General features: G+C 46.5%; 1 protein-coding gene across 3 annotated transcripts in view; it reads left to right on the forward strand.

Moving 5' to 3' along the window:
* The window catches only part of LOC146806292 (zinc finger BED domain-containing protein 6-like), a 335,542-nt gene that overhangs the window by 165,432 nt on the left and 150,630 nt on the right, over positions 1 to 19,480 (forward strand). For 2 of the 3 annotated variants that reach the window (XM_085623523.1, XM_085623522.1), the window contains one exon: positions 15,844 to 17,611. In XM_085623523.1, coding sequence (XP_085479649.1) covers positions 15,996 to 17,180 — 1,185 coding nt within the window. In that variant the 5' untranslated portion in view covers positions 15,844 to 15,995 and the 3' untranslated portion in view covers positions 17,181 to 17,611. Of the gene's footprint in view, positions 1 to 15,843; positions 17,612 to 19,480 lie in introns of those variants that run through there. The other variant, XR_014967987.1, reaches the window with a different exon arrangement.

Below are 19,480 nucleotides of genomic sequence, written 5' to 3' on the forward strand. Positions count from 1 at the left end.
TGATTGCATTTCATTTAAGAAATTGCAAATTGTGATTCCTTAAATGCAATCTTAATTAAAGAAATCCTTAAATTGCGATTTTTGCATTTGGGATGATGCATCCCAAATGCAAAAATACCAGTCGCAAAGGGGCAGATTCTGAAAATCTACTCATTTGCGGCCGGTTTTTTCTTTGTTGCATGTGGGCCGTAATGTTTTCTAATTGTTTTACGCAACTTAGCAACACAAATAAATTGCACACGTTTTCCTCGGTGTTCACTCTTGCGCATGTGTTGATAAAGACACCTTTACTTTTTTGGGAGTATTTTGTCTGTAGAATTGCCTTCCAATGAAACTCCTGCAGGACAAGGAAGTTATTGTGTGCCAAAGGCTAAATGTTCAAAGGATGTGTCAGGCCTGGCATTCTTGATGTGTTTTTCCTCTAACATTTTGCCTTCAGGCACACTTCACCACTGCAAACTAATGCTAACAGGCTTGTGCTCGCTCCGTAAAACAAGGTAATCTCGGCTTATAACTAATTGGCATATTTAATTTACCTGTAAGTCCCTAATGAGGTAGCCCAACCTGTGCCAAGGGCCTTTAAATTCTACTAGTGGACCTGCAGCACTGATTGTACCACCTACTTCATTTGCACCTAAAACATGTCTCAGGCCTTCCATTGCAGCCTGTGTGTGCAGTTCTAGCCATTTTGAGCTGTCAAAATAAACCTTTTGACTGACCAAAGCTTCCTTTGTAGTACATATAAGTCACCCTAGTATAAGCTCTGGACAGCCCAGAGGCAAAAGTGTAATGTATTTAAAAAGTAGGACATGCACTTTTAGGTTTTACAAGTCATAGTGGAGCAAGGCATACCTCCCCCATGGGTTTACATTGGAGTTTTACATTATTTCCTTTAATAAGCTGTAATTTCCAAATGGGAACATGTAACCGGTTTATCTTTTGTATCGCCGTGAAAAATCCTAATGTATGGCGAAGTTAGATTCTCTTCCCTTAGCCATTTGGTAAATGTAACCTGTCTCTGGGCCACATGACTGGGTGTAGTTGGCAGCTGGGTTTTGTGCATTCCCCCTAGATAGCCACACACAATAGGGAGCTTAGGTGTGGCTGGATGAGCCATCACTGGCAGGATGGGAGGGAGGAGCTGGGCCCAATCATACTTACACTTGAATAGGCTGTACCCTGCCTCCTCACAAAGGGCTGCATACACCCTGTAGTTAGTCCGGAGCCAGGGTAAGGAAGGGAGGACACCCGTGCAATTCAAAGGCATGCTCCTAGAAGCTTCTTCCCTCTTCGATCACAAAACTGGGTATAAATATTGACCTTGAGACACAAAATCTTAAGTACACTTATGGACCGGTGGATACTCCACCAGGAAGAAGGACTGCTGTGCTGCTGAACAGACTGCCACACTGCTGGACTGCTGACTTGAAGAAACTGCTGCCATGATGTGTTGGTCTGCTGCCTGCTGGCATCTTGCCTGGATGAGAAGGGCTGGACCTGCACCTTTTGAACCAAGAACCCCAGAGTGTCTTTAAGGGCTAGTTGGCTGCACTTCTGATCTGAAGCCTCAGAGACATAACAGACTTCCAACAACCCTGCACCTGCACCTGGACTCTGCCATCTGTGAGTCTACCCTGCCAAGTAGTGCCAACCCAGTCCTGGACCTTTGGAAGTGGGCCTAAGGTGCTTTGCCAGCCTCGTGGACCCAGCGCAACTAATGCATCTCCTCTATTGCACAGCGCAATCAAGAGTATAACTGATACATCGCCACTGCTGTGTGGATTGGAACCCTCACAAAGACCTGCACTGCTTCAGCAGCCTCTTCGGAACTGCTGCTGCCTGACACATCCTTGGTGCAGGCTCTCACATCCCTCGTCCATGATGATGCCAGGCTCCACATTGCAGCCTCACAGATCCTCAGAACAGACGCATTGCCCTGACTGCACAAGACATCCCCAATGCCGGAATTCGCATTGCAAGCCCTCGTCAATGGTATCCTCGAAGATAATGCATCGCTTAGGTTGCACCACATCTTTGGGGTGGATCCTCATAATGCTCTGCAAATCAGAATTTAAGGTACTTTGTTCAGTAAGCCTAGCTGGGTTCCTTTAGTTGGCTTGTGCTCCATTGCCGTCAGCCTGGAATTGTGACATTGTGCTTTTCGGTGCTAATTTCAGCAAATCATTAAAATTGCACATCTCCTGTCTGACTGATTGACTTTTTGTCATTTTTGTCTTGTTTTATTTATTACAGAAAGCTCAGTTTTTCTAACTTGGTGTGGAATCCATTTTGTGTGGTGTTTTTCACTTATTTATTGTTTGAAATGTTGCACAAATACTTCACTCACTGCCTTTAAGTTAAGCCTCATTGTTCCTTGCCAAACTAGCAGAGGGCTGAGCATAGGTTAATTTAGGGTTGACTTATACTTCACCTTGACAAGGATTTTGCTTGCTGCTTGACCAGGTCTCACACCACAGGCAACCAACAACCCAATTTCTTACAGGATGTTTCTCGAAAGAATGCTTTATAACCCATGGACAGCCTGGCAATAACGTGATGTGTATAACATAAGACAAAATGACATATAACATAACATACGACATAGGACAGTATAATATATCAAAATAACATGACGTGACATAGCATAACAAGATACAACTTGTTCAAGCAATGAAGCCATGCTTCATATATGAGAGCTGTACGAGGCGCATTCTTCTGCAAAACATTGAACTATAATGTTTATGAGAATATTGGATTGTTAAAAAGTGGCTTATTACTAGGGATAAATAGGAACCTATCACTAGTAATAAGACCAAATACACAATAAAAGTGTCAGTTAAGGTCTCAATAAATTAGTCCCTTGCTTAGCGCTTGGTAGCTGGCTGTGAGCCGGCACGCTTAACTGAGGAGACAGGTGTGAAAAACATTTAAAAACACCAATACATGAAACAAGTAAGACACAATATAAAATAAAAATCCACCACCAGTTTATAAACTTAGCTTATATTTTTATGAACAAATAGACACAAAAACAACAAAATTCCAATGTAGGAAACCAATGTATGAGTTTTTAAAGCATAAACACTATATATTTCTTAAAAACCTATAGCTCCAAATTGTGACATCTGGTCGCACTTGACCAGGACAAAGTCAAAGATTGAGGCTGACCATGATGGAGACCTGGTTAGATACACTAAGCAGGAGACCTTGGTCAAAATGTTACCTTCAGGCATAGAAACTTTTCCAGAGCTTTTTCTCTCATCGTCAAATGAGGCACTTTTTAAATCTGGATTTGCATCTTCGTCATCAGCTTGGTTCTGTGGGAGCCTTCGGTCACTTCCTGGAAGTCTCATTGACGAAGATGAGCTCAAGAACTACAGCGCGACAAACCTGGATTTCAGGCCGGGTTGTGGTTCGAGGTCGGCAGCTTGGCTTTCGTCAACGGGTCAGTCACCTTATGGAACTTTTCATAAAACAATTCAAAAACATCTCCAAACTACTGGAAATGGCTCCAGAAGGTCCTTTTGGCATACCAATGTGTCCACAATACAAATCCAAGGGTCTCTGATTTGCTAATTGGGATATTAGGACTACATTTCTCACAATGCACCTGACCAAATCCTTAAAAGACAAACTGAAGGTGGTCAGCTGGTTTCTTCTTGGTGGAGATGATGAAAGTGGAGCTATTTTATCCTGTTGATTTCAGGGAGTCCACTCCTTCACTTTGTGGAGCAAGGCAAAAGTCCTTAAGGCTGTAGTTCCCAAAGTGTGCCGCAGGTGCTGTTCTTTCATTCAAATTTACTTTATTCGGTATCCAACAATACCATAAAAGTGCAAAACAGTTATTTAAAAACTCAATCGATAAAACACTCTACATTTGTTTAAATAATTAATAAAATTATGTACAGATATCAGTGAACCACCCAAATACCGGAAGAGGAATTTCATAACCCAATTCAGCAGCCAAAATCTATCGTATTTCTTAATCTCGCGGCCATCCTTTAAAAAATTCACAGTGCAATAAAGTGTAAGAGCCTCCTTGGACAGTTTTAAAAATAACAACGCCACCCTTGCGTGTTTGAATCTCAAGGACTTTAAAATACTCTTTAAAAACAGCCTCCTGGGGTGACCATAAAAAGGGCACAATAAAGCAAAATGAAGTTTGTCCTGCGGAGACTGATAGTCGCAGCCGCATGGACCCCGCAATTCGATTGACTTAAAAAACCCTGATGGGCTCCCCAATGTTTGGTGGAGTAGTTTCATCCCAAATCTAGTCATCAGGAATCTGTCATGGGCGTTATAAAGGTACCCCAGGTATGGTTCCAAGCCTGGGCTAGATTTTGTGAGTAAGTGGGCTCTCACAGTAGGTTTAACCATCTCAGTGTCTTCTCTGGCAGATGCCCTCTGGTTTAAAAATGCCAACTTGATGATCATCTTATCCCTTGCTGCCAACAGTTTCGGTTTATTATAATAGTTGGCAAGACCCAAACCAGAAAGTGTTTCCTTTACATATTTCAGCCAAAGAATATTATGCCCATGCTCCCTATTGATACAATCGGTTAAAATCTGCCTACCCAAATGGCTTCTGGGTTAATCCTTATTTTTAACCAACACAATAGAGGTTTTAATTGTATCTCATCTCTGATGTAAGAGAGACCTAGCTCTTCATGAATTGAGTAGGATGGAGTGCTCTGTGGGACTCTAAGTAACCTTCACATAAATTTGTCTTCTTCAACTTGTATCCTTGATGGATCTGCGAATCCCCATACCTCGCTACCGTATAGCATTTTTGCCTATACAAATTCACGATTTGTTCAGGGGCCCATCGTCCCAACCTGTGTGCGAATTTCATAATTGCCCCCGAAGAGCTAGTGAGTGATGTACATTTCTCTTCTATCAATTTGTTGAATCTGATGCTGGTATCAAACACAGTTCCCAAGTACGAAAATGCCTGCACTTTTTCTATGGGGTGGGAGCCAATCCTAAAGGTGAATTTTTCTGCCTGGTTGTTTTCCCATCTCCATGATGTAAGATTTGGAGAGGTTAGCGGACATCTCCAGTTTCTCCATGAAAGGAACAAAACCATCAATTAGTTGCTGGCGGCCCCGCACGGTGCGTGACAGAAGCACCGCGTCATCCGCATACAATAAGACCGGTATTTCTCTATTGCCTATCCTCGGACTATCCGCCCCCAATACCCCCAGTAACTTCTCTAGGCCATTAATATATAGTGTAAATAAAAAGGGTGCCAGTATACAGCCCTGTCTAACCCCCCTGGAGCAGGGAAAGGAGTCCGACATGTCATCCTCATCATTATATCGGACTCGGGCTGAGGTGTGCTGGTGTAACGTACATAAAATACTAACCAATCCTGGGTCCACGCCCATGGCCGCCAGTGACTCCCACACTTTTGTACGATTAACCCAGTCAAAAGCTGCTGTCAAGTCCATGAAAGCCAGGAACATTGTCTCTTTACTAGCGACAGTGTACTTGGCAGCAATGAGATAAAGATTCAGGCATTGGTCAGATGTTGAACGACTCGTCCTGAAACCATATTGGATGTCCGAGATGATGTCATGCTCGTCCGCCCAATCCATGAGGCGGTTAAAAATTGCTCTCCCCATGACTTTCACTGAGACGTCAATGAGGGAAATGGGCCTATAACATTGTGGGTTGTCTTTATTACCCTTTTTAAAGATTGGGACAATTATCGCAGTGGACCATGAAGGGACATACCTTCCTCCACTGCTGTGTTGATTACTCTTACAAGGATAGGCGCCCATAAGTCTACTTGAGAAAGCAGAAGGTCTGGGGCCTTATTACGGGGCAAGCCCTCAATTCCTGCTTTTATTTCACTTAAAGAGAAAGGGGTTTTCAAAACTATTCGATTTCCTACCCCCTCGAGTGGAGGTGCTATACTTGAGCATTCCTGATTGTAAAGTCCTTTGAAGTGCTCCACCCAGGCCTCTGGTAAAACATGACAGGCAATTTTAGATGTCTTCTTATCTTGGAAGAATGGATCATTGACAGTTTTCCAGAAGGCAGTCATGTTCCTCGCTTCGGCTGCTTCCCTCAGATTTTCCCATGCCTCGTTTTGCAGTGAGGTTTTTCGTTGTTTGAGAGCCTGTTTATACCTCCCCCTGCACCTGGACACCCTGGTAGTACCTTTGGGGACGATCTTTAATACTGCTTTTAGGTCTCTCAAGGCGCTGGAACATTGCTGGTCGAACCACCTGTGGGTGTCATCTGCTTCTTTTCTACTTCTACTTCTAAGCTGTCCATCTATACAATGTGCAACCCCCTCAAAAGCAGTGATTAGGCCCGCCCCCATGATAGCAAGGTCTAGGCACTTCCATATCTGTTGATGTTCCTCTGTTAATAATACCTTGTAAAGTTTATCAGAATTAATATTTGCCCATCTTAATCTCCTTCCCTGGTCCGTGGCTTTGATGGAGCCTCTAATCTGTTTACAGGGGGGCTGCCTAACTTGATCAGAATCCTGTAAAATCAGGACTAGCGGATTGTGATCACTAAAGCACCTTACTTAACTCCAATCCCTCCCTAGTATGTTCCATATGTAATCCTGCTTCCCTTGGACATAAGGCCCATTCCCCCTTGCGGTTGAGTTAACATTTGCACAGGTGGCAGTTGAAGTCACCCATCACCACCAACTGTGCGCTACTTGCCCCATTTAATTCTAATTCTATCAGCCTATGGTCCAATTCTGCCAAACTGGCCTGTGTCTGTCCACCATTAATGGCATTATAGAAGTTAATAAAAATCAGTTTCCGTCCCCTGGTTATGAGTTGTATACCCTGGGAGCAAGGAAAGTCCCAGGCAAGGTCCTCACATTTTCCCCTTATCCTCAAGTCCACATAAGTGATGAGACCTCCTTTTGCTCGTCCTGCCGGGGATAGGTGCTGTTCTTATGAATGCAGTCCTCTTGGTGCAGGCCAGAGTTCCAGCAGAGCAGTCCTTCTTCTCCTTGTAATTTCAAGCAGGGAACTGAAGTGCTTTGCAGCTCTCCCATACTTATCCACAGTCTTTGGGTGACAAGCAGGGGGCATCCTGAACAATGGTGTACACGCTGACACCCAGAAGTTTGACCACTTCCTCCAGAGTTTGGCAAAATCTTGATTCAGAAGGCACTGTAGCTCAAAATCCAAAATGAAGAATTGTTCCCCTGGAGGTTAGGGTCTGACTAACCCAACCCACTGGCTTGGCTAGTTTTCTCTAACACTCCCCTTCCAGCCCCCTCACTAATCTAATTACTGGGGCTCATGTGTGGCTGGGGCTGTGCTATCCCAAACTGTCATTCTCGTTTTGGCTACACTACCCCCCTTCCTGCCGTCTGCTCCAGCAGCTGCAGTTCCCCACCCATGGGAAGTCCTTTGTCTTGATTCAGGCTACTTCCCACCTCATTAAGACTCAGCCTGGCAAAGACTAGTCAATCAGGAGAGGGTAGCTGGAAGGCTGGATTTTGTCTTCCAGAAAAGAAAGTGCTCTAACTTCTTTGCTGACATAGTGATAACACATTTAACAATACATTTGAGTCCTTGAAATATTATTTCCGCTCACTCCTTTCAATAGTTATACTTCAATAAAGTATTCCTTTGTTAGCCCATGGAGCTAATGCTTTACAATGGGTAAAAATGAAATTGGCAGTTTTTCCCTCTCCATTTTTGTTACAAGGCACCATACCCTTGGGGTACCTAGGAGAGAACTTAGGGGTGACGTGTATGTAAAAATGAGGTAATTTATTACTTTGGAAAGATCTTTAATTCCAAAGTCAAATTTGTATATAATTTCATTGTAAAGGCAGCCTGATAGGTAGGGCTGCTTTTAAAATGAGAGCATGCAACATAGTGGTATACACTTAAGTACACTGGGCCTCTAAACCTACATGCCTTATTATATACTAGGCACTTACGAATAGGCTGTCATTACTAATTGTAATTAAACCTATTTATGATATTCTTTTTATTCGGAGCACAGGCCCTGGGCCTGGTCAGTATACCACCAGCACCTATGAAAAAATGGGCGGTGATCAGGGCAAAAAGGATGACCTCCCCACAAAGACATTGCACATATTAAAGTGGATTGGCTTTGCCAACAAAAAAGAAGTAGGCTTGATAAAGCCCTTTAAGTGAAACACGTCTTGGTTGGTGAAATCTGAAGAAAAGAGATTGGCAAAAGGTGCATTGGCACACACAAACAGACCGTCCTAATATGCATTGAGGCCCGTCTTACATACTTTCTCTTCCAAATACATATTGAAGGATGATGCACATGACAAGTTGGAAAAGCAAAGAATCATAAACAATATCCGTACTAAAGTGATTGAACAGAAAGTGAGCTTCCACTGCCCACCCTACTAAGTTAAACTGGGGAAGATGGTGGGATAAGAGGTATGTCAATTTCTTCCAGATCCATTGAACATGCTCTCAATATGGTGGACTAGAGGATAAAGGTAAATCCCCTACAATTGAGCTGGCCAGGCCGCGTCTGTCCATCACTCTCCTCCATAGAGCCAATTTTGTTCCCTCACTGGAAGGGTTTTGTTTGCTGACACAAAGGAACACGTAGTAGGCTCATCAGGAGGCAGAAACACTTTTGAGCCAGCAGACACACATGCAACACACTCCCAACAGGAGACCAGCTCTGAATAGTGAACTTTATGTACAAACATTTCACTACTGAATCACTCAGTAACTTAATATTATACAATCACAGCTCAGCTACATGAAGTACATAGAGTAAAACATTTTCAGGACAGACAACCCTCATGTTTGAAGGAAAAAGGCAGTTCTTATCTGACTAGGTAGAGTCTGTCATGGCGCATCTCACAGGGAAGCATTTTGTCAGGAATAGAGGATGACGAAAGACTGAGAGAGAAAAGGAATGAGTAGTACTTATGAGTGAAGGTGTGGGTCAGTAAGTGAAAGTTAGTAAATGAATGAATGAGTGCTTGTATAAGTGAATATGTGTGTAGGGAAAGTCAGTGTGCTTTACTGTCTTGATTGCAATGACACTCTATTACAGTCCTATGGGAAAGGCTGCCTCATTGAGCACAGCTCCAGTTCCCTTTAGTCTACAGACTTCAGAGGAGCACCAAGGTACACTGTAACCTGTATGTAAAGAGCAATTCTGTAAAGTCCAAAAGCATTTCTTTACAGCTTAGGGGTCATTCATGAATGTCATATTTCTCTGACTCAGCTCAGGATCAGACTCAAGCCTTTTGTCACCTTGCTGGGCTAGGTTATCTACTTTTCCCTCCAGCAGAAGGATCAAAGGCATTCCCCCACAAAGAGAGCAATTAGCCTTGATTAGCTCAGATCCTGAAGAGGAACGTCGGGTGGGACAACTCTGCTTCATTCAGCCAGCTGCCATCCTGTGGCAAAAAGAGGGCTGGCTCAAGCCCATGGAGCAAAGCAAGGGAGCCCAGACTCTTGAGCCACAGGTGTGACAGTGATGTCAGCGAGAGGTGAAGCTGAGGCCCCCAGAGCAATGTGGTAAGCGACTCATGGGTAATGCCATCTTGAGGTATCACAGAAGGCTGTGCAGGGAGGTTGGGACAGGGGTGGAGAGGTGATGTGGCACATCATGATAGGCCAGAGGTGTATCCCTGCTGGAACCTCCTGCATCCATTTAAAAGGTCCTGAGCAAGGGGGAGAGCTCTCTTGGAAGTAGTTTTCTGATGAACTTGCAAAGTGAAAGGCTGGCACAGTTGCCAGTGAAACTAGCTCCCTTTAAAGTCGGTCACCGTTTGGAGTCAGATGGTGTGAAGAGATGCTCAAGGTGGCTAGGGCTCCCCATCAGATGCAAAATAAGCAAAAGACCATCCTATTGGCCCAACGGACCCAGAGATATCCCCATCTAAAGTTTAAGTCTACCTTTGACTTTTGGCAGTGCCAGTGACAAAGCACGTGGGACTATGCTGCCATTTTTTAATTCGCCTCCGGGGTGATACAGGGCCCGGAGGCTGTCCCTAAAGCATGGAAAATGCAGGGAAGCGCAGTCACGCTTTCCCTGTGAGGAGGAATGTGGGGGAGTGCTATCGCACTCCCAGCGATATGAGGAGTGGGCCCCCAAATGACAAGGGTCAAAGGGAGAGCCGTCGTGCTCCCCCAAGATGGTGGGGGTGCAGGACGCCTTACCTGGGTCCCGATGCCTGGAGAAAACATGGGGAAGGTCCATTGCATCTCCTCGTGAGGCTGGACTTCTCTCCCCATGTCTGGCAGGAGCAGGAAGACCAGCCCCAATGCACGTCTGCCTGCAGGAGCAGGCAGACCAGACTACCGCAGCCGGGTTCCGCGGCAGCACGAGTGAGTGCTGGCCATACAGGGAGCTAGCGAGGGTAGCCAGGGGTGTGCTTCCAGAGCTGCCCTCCAATGAAGAAAGTGTACACAGGGTAGCTGCTTTTGAAGAAAAAAACAACACAAAGGAATGTGAATGAAAGGGATCCCCCGGCCACAGTGGGCTTCTCTAATACGTGTGGCAAAGCACAAGGAGTGTCCCATAATGCTCACATTTTCAGCATTCAAAACCCTCATTCTTGGGATGTAGTGGCCCCAGGAGGATGAAGACACCACCAAACTGCTCACAAAGAGCGGGAGAAGCTGCAGGAGCAGCACAACCTTCCCCCAAATTTATTGGAAAAGTCACTACCCTATGTTGGGTGCGACACTGAAAGAATGACCTCTGTAGGATTTCTAAGTTTCAGGCAAGTATTTCCTTGGCTGAATCTTTTGTTCTTTAGTTGGGATGGTTGCTCCGTTAGGGAAAAAGACTATGACTGATGATTTGCAGCCTAAAGTGGTATAATGTGAGTTTTCATGTGAATGGACACCCTCTAAGGGGAAAAGGTAGTAAATGCGTATGTGTGGATTTACTAATGTAATGTCCTATAGTAATTGTGTTTAAAGGGCAGTATTTTATTCAAACATTCTCTAGGGGTGAAAGTATATAATTGCATAGTGATGCAATTATAAACCTGCATACCTGCGAGGTATTGTGGTGACTTATTGCACCCTGAAAAAATGGTAGAGAGCGAAACCCTATCCTATACGGAAGAATATATCAACCAGTTGTTGCATGACCCTGCAAACCAATTTCTATCTGCCACTACTCCCAACATTGATTTTACCCTAAATGATACAATTGCACGTTTAGAACGTCTTGAAAAGAAACTGATACGTACCCGTCATCACGGGCACCTCCTCACGAAATACCTACAAGCCAATATTATTCTAGTTGGTTTACAGGTTAAGAATGAACCGGCTATATTTATAGATATCCCAAAGTTTAAGGAGGGGTTTAGTTTTGTGGCTAACAACTGCTCCCGGCACTGGATGGTGCTGGAAGTGGAAACAGCAGCAGAACAGGTTCAAGTCCTCCTAAGAGAAATGGCGGCTTTAAAATCTGAAATTGCAGGTGATACCTCACTAACCAATGCTAAGGAGGCATTAGAACGCCTTACTAAGACATTGGAGGATTTTGAGACTACTATACAGAGTAAAAAACTGGAAAAACTGTCCAAAGACATTAGGTTCCATGAAAAGAAGAACACCTATCCCTATCTCAATGACGGCTATTATAAACAGGACAACCAGGGCCACTTCACGGGACAAGGTAGAAGTGGCTACCGAGGTCGGAGAAATTATACCACTTTCTCAGAGTCATCCTATTGGTCAGACAGTGAGAACGAACAAGGAGGTCAGAGCAACGAGTACGGCTATCCAGTGAATTGGCACCAACCCCAAGGCCCTTTTCCTTTTTTAGGGGAAGGCCCATGGCGACCGCAGAGGGGAAGAGGCAACTGGCCCAGGGGACCATCACGGGGCCAGCACCCACCCTATATGAACTGGGAGAGGGGGCGCGGTACAACTCAGAAGCAAGTACGTTTCCAACCAGAGAGCCATGGGGAAATAGCAACCAGACGCAACACTTACAGGTGGTGAACGTCCGACCCAGTCTGATTGTCAATATCTCCACCTACGTACTCTCAGATGAGGAAGAGAGTGTTCTCAATAAAGGTTTGTCTTTTGTTCCGACAGCACAGCCCAATCACTTTGCATTAAAGGTTGAGCTACTCAGATTATTCCGCAAGATTCGTTTACGATATTTCTTCAAGCAATCACCGGCACCACTGAGAACATCACAGACAGGCCTACGAGTACCCTCTACGTTTGTCCCGCCATCGTACTCTATGGCATATGAACACACTGTGCTGAAAGATGTGTCCAAGGCATTGGAGATCCACAAACACACCAACGTCAACGTTACCAGACATGAAAGTGAGGCCCTTTTGACCCTAAAGAACAACAAGAACATCGTGATTAAGCCTGCAGATAAGGGCAGTGCGATTGTGGTGCAGGACACCAACAAATACAAACTAGAGATCCTGAGTCAACTGCAGGATGGAGTAAGCTACCAGAAATTAAGGAAGGATCCCTCAAAAGATTTGGCAGTTGAGATTCTGACTTTGGCTTCAGAAGCCAAAGAACATGGCTTCCTGAGTGAACATGAATTTTTGTATTTGAATCAAAAAGACCCCCGCCTGCCAACTATATATAGTTTGCCGAAGATTCACAAAAATATGACCAACCCTCCAGGGAGGCCTATCGTGTCTGGGTGTGGCTCCATGCTAGAACCTCTCTGTAGATATATTGCGGCATATCAACAAGGGCTTTATCTCTGTTTTTTTGGCTTTAAAAGCCAAAAAAGCAGAGATAAAACTAGCACCCTATCAACAACAGGGTGCTAACATGCAAATTTGCATGTTAGCACCCTTTTACTCTATGCTTCCCCTTGCATCTCTAATGAGATGCAAAGGGGGCGTTCCAGAGTAAAATAATAGGAGAAATGTCGTTAAGCGACATTTCTCCTATTATCAAAAATGTTGCTAACCCTGTTAGAGACAAAAAAAGCAGCGCTAACCACGGTTAACGCTGCTTTGTTACGTCTGGTATTTTTCTGACTTAGCCATGATATCCTATGGAAGGAGGATATCATGGCTAAGTTTGTCTGTCCCTATCAACAAGTTAACGTGAGATTATCGCTGGGTTTCCAGCGATAATCTCACGTTAGCCACTTAGCACCAGGACTTTTATCGCTATTGAGATAAGCGTTGCTAATAGCACGCTATCTCAGCGATAAAAATCGGCGCTAGCCGGCGATAATTATCCGAGCGCTAAGTGCGCTCAGCGATAATTATCGCCGGTTGTTGTTGATATGCCCCATTGATTTTTTCCTGAAACCTATAGCGGAAAAAACAGAGACGTATTTGAGGGACACCCTCCAGACTATCAATTTGATTGACCAAATTCCCTTTAACTCGGATCTCCAATTACTGGTAACTTGTGACATTGTATCACTGTATACTAAGCCTGGGCGTTGAACTACGCTCCGTTCGCGCGAAGTTGCAGATTGCTACGCAATCTACTGCGTAGCGTAGTAGTTTTGCTTCCTCGCGCGCTCAATATTCATTCTCGCGCGCGCGGTAACGTCTTACCGTGATTCTGCGATCGCCAGCTTGCTTTTCTGTCCGTTCGCAAGCGCCACGAGATTTGTAATATGGCTGCCCAAGCCCGCGAGAGTGTGCGAACGCGAACACGTCATTCGGGCGCGCGAGCTGACTTCCGGCGGCTGTCTTGGTAAGATCGCGATCCCGAACATGCAAAAACTACAATCTGGCGAAGAATATCTTGCGATCTTCATAAAACCTTCTCTAAAATGATCATTTTGCTTTGAAAACTCCTCAGATTGTGATTTTGCTGTAGTCTTTTGTGTAAGGAGGAGTCCTTTAATTTTTTTAACTATTTTTTTCAAGAGGAAGGAAGTGCCCCTGAGTCTACAACTTGCTGTTCCTGTCCAGCAGGCTCCCCCAGTGCTTTGTGCAAGTGCTGTTCACTTTCAGTTGGATTTGGAGCTGGAAGGATCACTTTTTGTGTCTGTCTGCTGCATCATACCATTGGATTGGATTTATTTGAGGACTTTTTGATTTGAGATTTAATTTACTACAAGTAAGTTGGAGAATTGGTGTGTTTGCTTCATTGGGGCTTGTATTACCTACATTTTTCTGGGTTTTTCATTGTTTTTTAAAATTATTGTTGTGGCGGGTGGCCTGTGCTTTCAATAGTGGCCTAGTTGTTTTTCTCTGCAATTTCAGCCAGTAGGGTACCCATGGGTCCATGTTTCGTGGTGTCTGTAGAATTTTCAACATCATGTAGGGCATGGATGGCATAGGATTATTTGAAATGCTAAATGTGGCTGTGGTGTATTTCACTGTTGGTGTGTGTGAAATACCTTTTGTTGGATGTGTGTGCTTGATGTGTAACTTCTTTCCAATCCTTTCGTAGCCGTGTTGATTTTCATTTTTGTATTAAAGCTGTGTTGTTTAGCATTAGCAGGCCTCCTTTGTCCGGTTATATATTATAGGCCTGCTTCAGTTCATTGTTTTCCATGGCCTGTTGTGACTGTGAGTGCCCATGTGGCTTGTGGCAATTTTGTGGTGGTAGTTTAGTAGTGTGTGCTTCTTTTTTCATAAAGGCCTGCATTTCTTTTCTTTGTTCCCCTTGGCTTATGCTTGTTGTTGTTGTGTCCTCCTGGCCATGTGTGTGGCGGCCATTTTGTGAAGGCAGGCATTGTGCTTTTGCCATAGGCTTACATTGACTGTTCCAAGCTTGTGGCTAGTCTGCCAGTAGGCCCAGAGGTAGTCAGCCTCATATCTTTGGTGCGTTATTTAAATTTACAGTTTGTGTTGTCTGTTGATTTTTTTTTTTTACACCATGGATGGCTTTGGATTTTATTGCAAACAGTGTTTTTTGGGGTGGAATAGCATTTTTTAGGTGTGTGTTAAATAAATAGGGCTTTTTAGCCAGTAGGTAACCCTAGGGATTCAGCTCGCGTACTCTTGGTAACTCTGCACAGCGCGACAACGCGGACTTACAGTTTTCGTCATTTTCGCGCTCTCAATATGCGTGTTCGTGCACGCGATAGAGCCTTTTTATACAGTTCGCGATCCCGAACACGCAGCATTTGCAATCTGGCAAACAATATCCCGCGAGCAACATAAATCCTTCTCGAAAACGCTTTTTTTGTGCATTTTGCTAAAAAAACTCCTCAGGTTGTCATTCAGCTGTAGGTTTGGAGCACGGAGAAGCTTTTATTTTTTTGAATATATTTTTATGAGAGGAAGTAAGTTCCACAGACACTACAACTTCCTGTTCCTGTCCTTTGTAATCACTTTTTGGTTATTTGTGGTGGGTGGCCTGAGCATGTGTGGCGGCCATTTTGTGGAGGCAGGCATTGTGCTTTTTTCATAGGCCTACAAGCTTGTGGCCTAGTCGTACAGTAGGCCCAGGGGTACTACTCATCAATCATCACGAGTGCATGGAATTTAAACAACTGTTTTTGTGTTGTGCGTTAAATTTCAACATCATGTATGGCTTTGGATTAAATTGTAAAATGTGGCCTTTACTTTTTTACGGGGGTAGATTTCACTTTTTGGGTGTTGTAAATAAATGCCTTTAGTTTTTGTGTATATGTTCGTTGTTGTTGCTCCCTGATGCTGCATCCATCCCATAAGATGCACACATTTTTATTTAGGGCAAACAGGCTAGACTACATTTATGTTTTTGTTCTTTGCTATTCTTCTTCCTGAGTGTACACAGTACAAATACAACAGGATCCCTGGCCTTGTCAGTCTCTTAATGGCTGGCTATACTGTTGTTGTTCACTGACTTCATAAAATGTATTAATTGTGACCACCCACCAGACACTAATAAGTTATATATATTATGGATCTTTTGACTGATGTTCTTCTGGCCTTTTTGCTTTTAGGTGCACAAAAGACAGAGGAGGTGTGTCATCATCATCCACCGTTGTGGTGCCAGACCAACGTCCTGCTGCTGTACACAACGTGACGTGTGAGTGACCTGACCAGGCATCTCTGCAACTTGTGCAACTGAGTGCTGTTTTGACATCTGTTGAATATGCCCCCAAAGAAAGCAGGTAGCAGGTCCTCCGGTACCAAGAAAGTTGCCATGGAGAAGAAGGAACAGAAGAAGAAGGAAGTGTTACTTAAGTCTGGTGTGCCTCCCAAACCCTTTTTTGGTACACCAAAAATGACGCCTGCAGCAGCGGTGTCGGGGGGCCAAGCTGGGGGCAGCACCTCCATATCAGTGGGCCCAACCCACCAACCCAGGCCCAAGCAGATGAGTGTGGAAGAGGTAGCCAGCCTTATGGTGGAAAGCAGTGATGCTGAGCCTGAACTAAACTTATCGCTATCTCAAAGTAGTACACAATCAACGCAGGAGGGAACACAGCAAATAAGTGGTCAACAGCCGCAGCCACCGCCCGCAATAGTAGCTGTTGTTCCTCCCGAAGTAGGGGCAGTTCAGGAAATTGAGCCTCATGCAGAGGAAGAAGAGGAAGCCACTCCTTTAGAAGTTCCATTGGCTTCCAAATCCCCAGCAAGTAAAAGGAGGGTTAGTACATCAAGTTCTTCACCAAGCCCCCCTTCTGATCATCTAGATGCCACTTGGAAGCCACAAACTGAGTCTGAGAGGGAAACACATCACAAGAGCAGGCATGGGAAAAGGAAGGTTCCAGAAAGCCTTACACTTATGGATGTTGATGTAGAAGAGCAGGATGATGATGATGATGATGAGCCAGTCATCACAAACATCACTCCCGGGCCTGAGGAGATGGAGACCAACATTTTTACACTATCCAAAATGGCTGCGAGGGATGTAGCACGAATACCTCCAACACAGGTAACACCACCACGACCTCCAGCTTCCATATTTACATTAGCAAAGGGCCGGCAGCGTCCTACATCCAGCACAAGCACCGCCTCAGCAGAAGTAGGTAGTGGTACTGCACAGAGTCAAATTCAACACACACCCTCCAGTTCATCCGGCATTGGAAGTGGGAGTGGCACCTCCAGCTGGAGACAAAAGTTAAGCTCCCCAGTGTGGGACTTCTTTACGGTTAGCGGAAAGGAGGAGAACATTGCTATATGCTCTGTTTGTCATACCTCTGTTAGTCATGGGAAGCTTGGTACAAACTATGGTACCGGAGGCCAAATGACCCATCTGAAAAAACACCACGCAATCCAGTGGGAGGAGCACCTTCGTCTCATCAAAACTGGAACCATTACTGTTGGGCATTGTTAGACGGCGACCTCAGAGGAGCCCGGAAAGGGGGTCCTGACTACCCTGAGACCCACCCTCAAAGTATCGTAGCCGGGCACTGGCGGGAGACTCCTCAGGAGGAGAAATCTCGTATCGAGGATCGTACTTCTGGCACCACACGACACAGAAACACCACACCGTGTGTCCTTAGGAATCAATCTTTATCAAACAGGTTAGCACTGCAAATATGTACAAGGAGAGCACGGGCTCAATGAGTCTCGGAAGGGATAGGGGGTAGCGGGACAGTCTCTGGTAAAAGGTTCAAGGCACGGACGTACCCGGCGCACAGCTCACAATCCTCGAGCTGGGGGGTAGGCTGGTTGTCGTGGGGTCCGGCGGGACCGGTGGAGTCTGTGGAAGCCGCGAGTCACTCAGCGGGCCCAGGTACTAGTTCGGAGGTCTTACGATCTTCAGGGAGCCGCGAGTCACTCAGCAGGGCTCAAGCACAAGTTCGGAGGTCTTACGATCTTCGGGGAGCCGCGAGTCACTCAGCAGGGCTCAGGTACAAGTTCGGAGGTCTTACGATCTTCAGGGAGCCGCGAGTCACTCAGCAGGGCTCAGGTACAGTTCGGAGGTCTTACGATCTTCAGGGAGCCGCGAGTCACTCAGCAGGGCTCAGGTGGTTCTAAGTTCCAGGAGCCGCGACCGCATCAGCAGGCTCTCGTTGTTCCAGCGTCGAATCTGCCGGACAGTCCCAGAGCACCCCTTGTTATAGGTCGACCCCTCTTTGATGTCCGGAGTCTGTGCAGGCAGGGGTCTTGTCACCTGGGGGTCGCTTGTCGGGGTTTCCTGCCATTGTCTTGTGATCTTTTCAGGACCAGGTCGGGAGGAGTCCCAGACACCCAGCAGGCGTGGAGCCAGCTCTCAGGGAGGCCGGAGGGCCGATCGAAACCCATCGTCCCAGGGGAGTTCAGAGGTGCGATAGAAACTGCCCCTCTCCCTCTCATCCCCTGGAAGCGTGATGTACTCCAGCCGGAGTGGCGCCTCTAGGCCCGGGTCGCGCTGGGGCCGGGCGGCCATCTTGGTGCATGAAGTGGGCACGCGGGCCCGGAGTGGCCGAAGGGGGAGAGGCCATGGACGAGGATGTCCGGGTTGGGTGCGTGTGTTCTGGTGGAAAGGATCGGTTAGGCCGGGAGCTCGGGGCTGCAGGTACCAGGTGAGGTGGTGCGGGGACCAGTAGAGCCATGCTACGAGGCCGGGTCCAACACGCGTCCCCCCCAGCTGAAAGCCAGAGAGAACTGCCCATCATCTTGGGGGGTTCTCTTCGCTGAGGCGGAAGAACCGGGAGAGGCCGTCAGCGTTGGCGTGGTCCGTACCAGGGCGATGTTTTACGGTGAAATCCATCCCCTGGAGGGAGATTGACCACCGCAGTAGCTTGGGGTTTTCTCCCCGCATCTGCATGAGCCATCGCAAGGGCCGATGGTCGGTTTGGACTTTGAAATGGGTGCCGAACAGGTAGGGGCGTAGTTTCTTGAGTGCCCAGACCACGGCAAAGGCTTCGCGCTCAATGGTGCTCCATCGCTGTTCTCTGGGCAACAGCCGCCGGCTGAGGAAGGCGACGGGCTGGTCTAGGCCTTGGTCATTCACCTGGGACAGGACGGCCCCAATGCCATGCTCGGAGGCATCGGTTTGGACTACAAACTCCTTGGAGTAGTCGGGAGCCTGGAGGACGGGGGCTGTGCACATGGCCTTCTTTAGGGCATCGAACGCGTCCTGGCAGGCGGTCGTCCACTGCATCTTCTTTGGCTGTTTTTTGGATGTGAGTTCTGTGAGGGGGCCGACAAGGCTGCCATACCCCTTGATGAATCTTTGGTAGTAGCCAGTGAGGCCCAGAAAGGCTCGGACCTCCGTTTGGGTGGTGGGGGGTTCCCAGGCCACGATGGCGTCGATCTTCGGCTATAGAGGGGCGACCTGGCCACTCCCGACCTGGTGCCCCAGGTAGACTACTGATCCTTGCCCAATTTGGCACTTGCTGGCTTTTACGGTGAGGCCTGCCTGGCGCAGGGCGGTTAGCACCCTCCGGAGGTGCTGGAGGTGCTCACTCCATTCGGAACTGAAAACGGCGATGTCGTCTAGATAGGCCGCGCTGAACTGTTCCAGCCCGGCCAGGACTCTATTCACCAGTCGCTGGAAGGTGGCCGGGGCATTTTTCATTCCGAAGGGCATTACGCGGAAGCGGTAATGCCCATCTGGGGTGGAGAAGGCGGATCGCTCCTTGGCCCCCTCGGTGAGCGCAATCTGCCAGTATCCGCAGGTGAGGTCGAAGGTGCTGAGGAACCGGG

This window comes from Triturus cristatus, chromosome 8, assembly GCF_964204655.1.
Source record: "Triturus cristatus chromosome 8, aTriCri1.1, whole genome shotgun sequence".
NCBI lineage: Eukaryota > Metazoa > Chordata > Amphibia > Caudata > Salamandridae > Triturus > Triturus cristatus.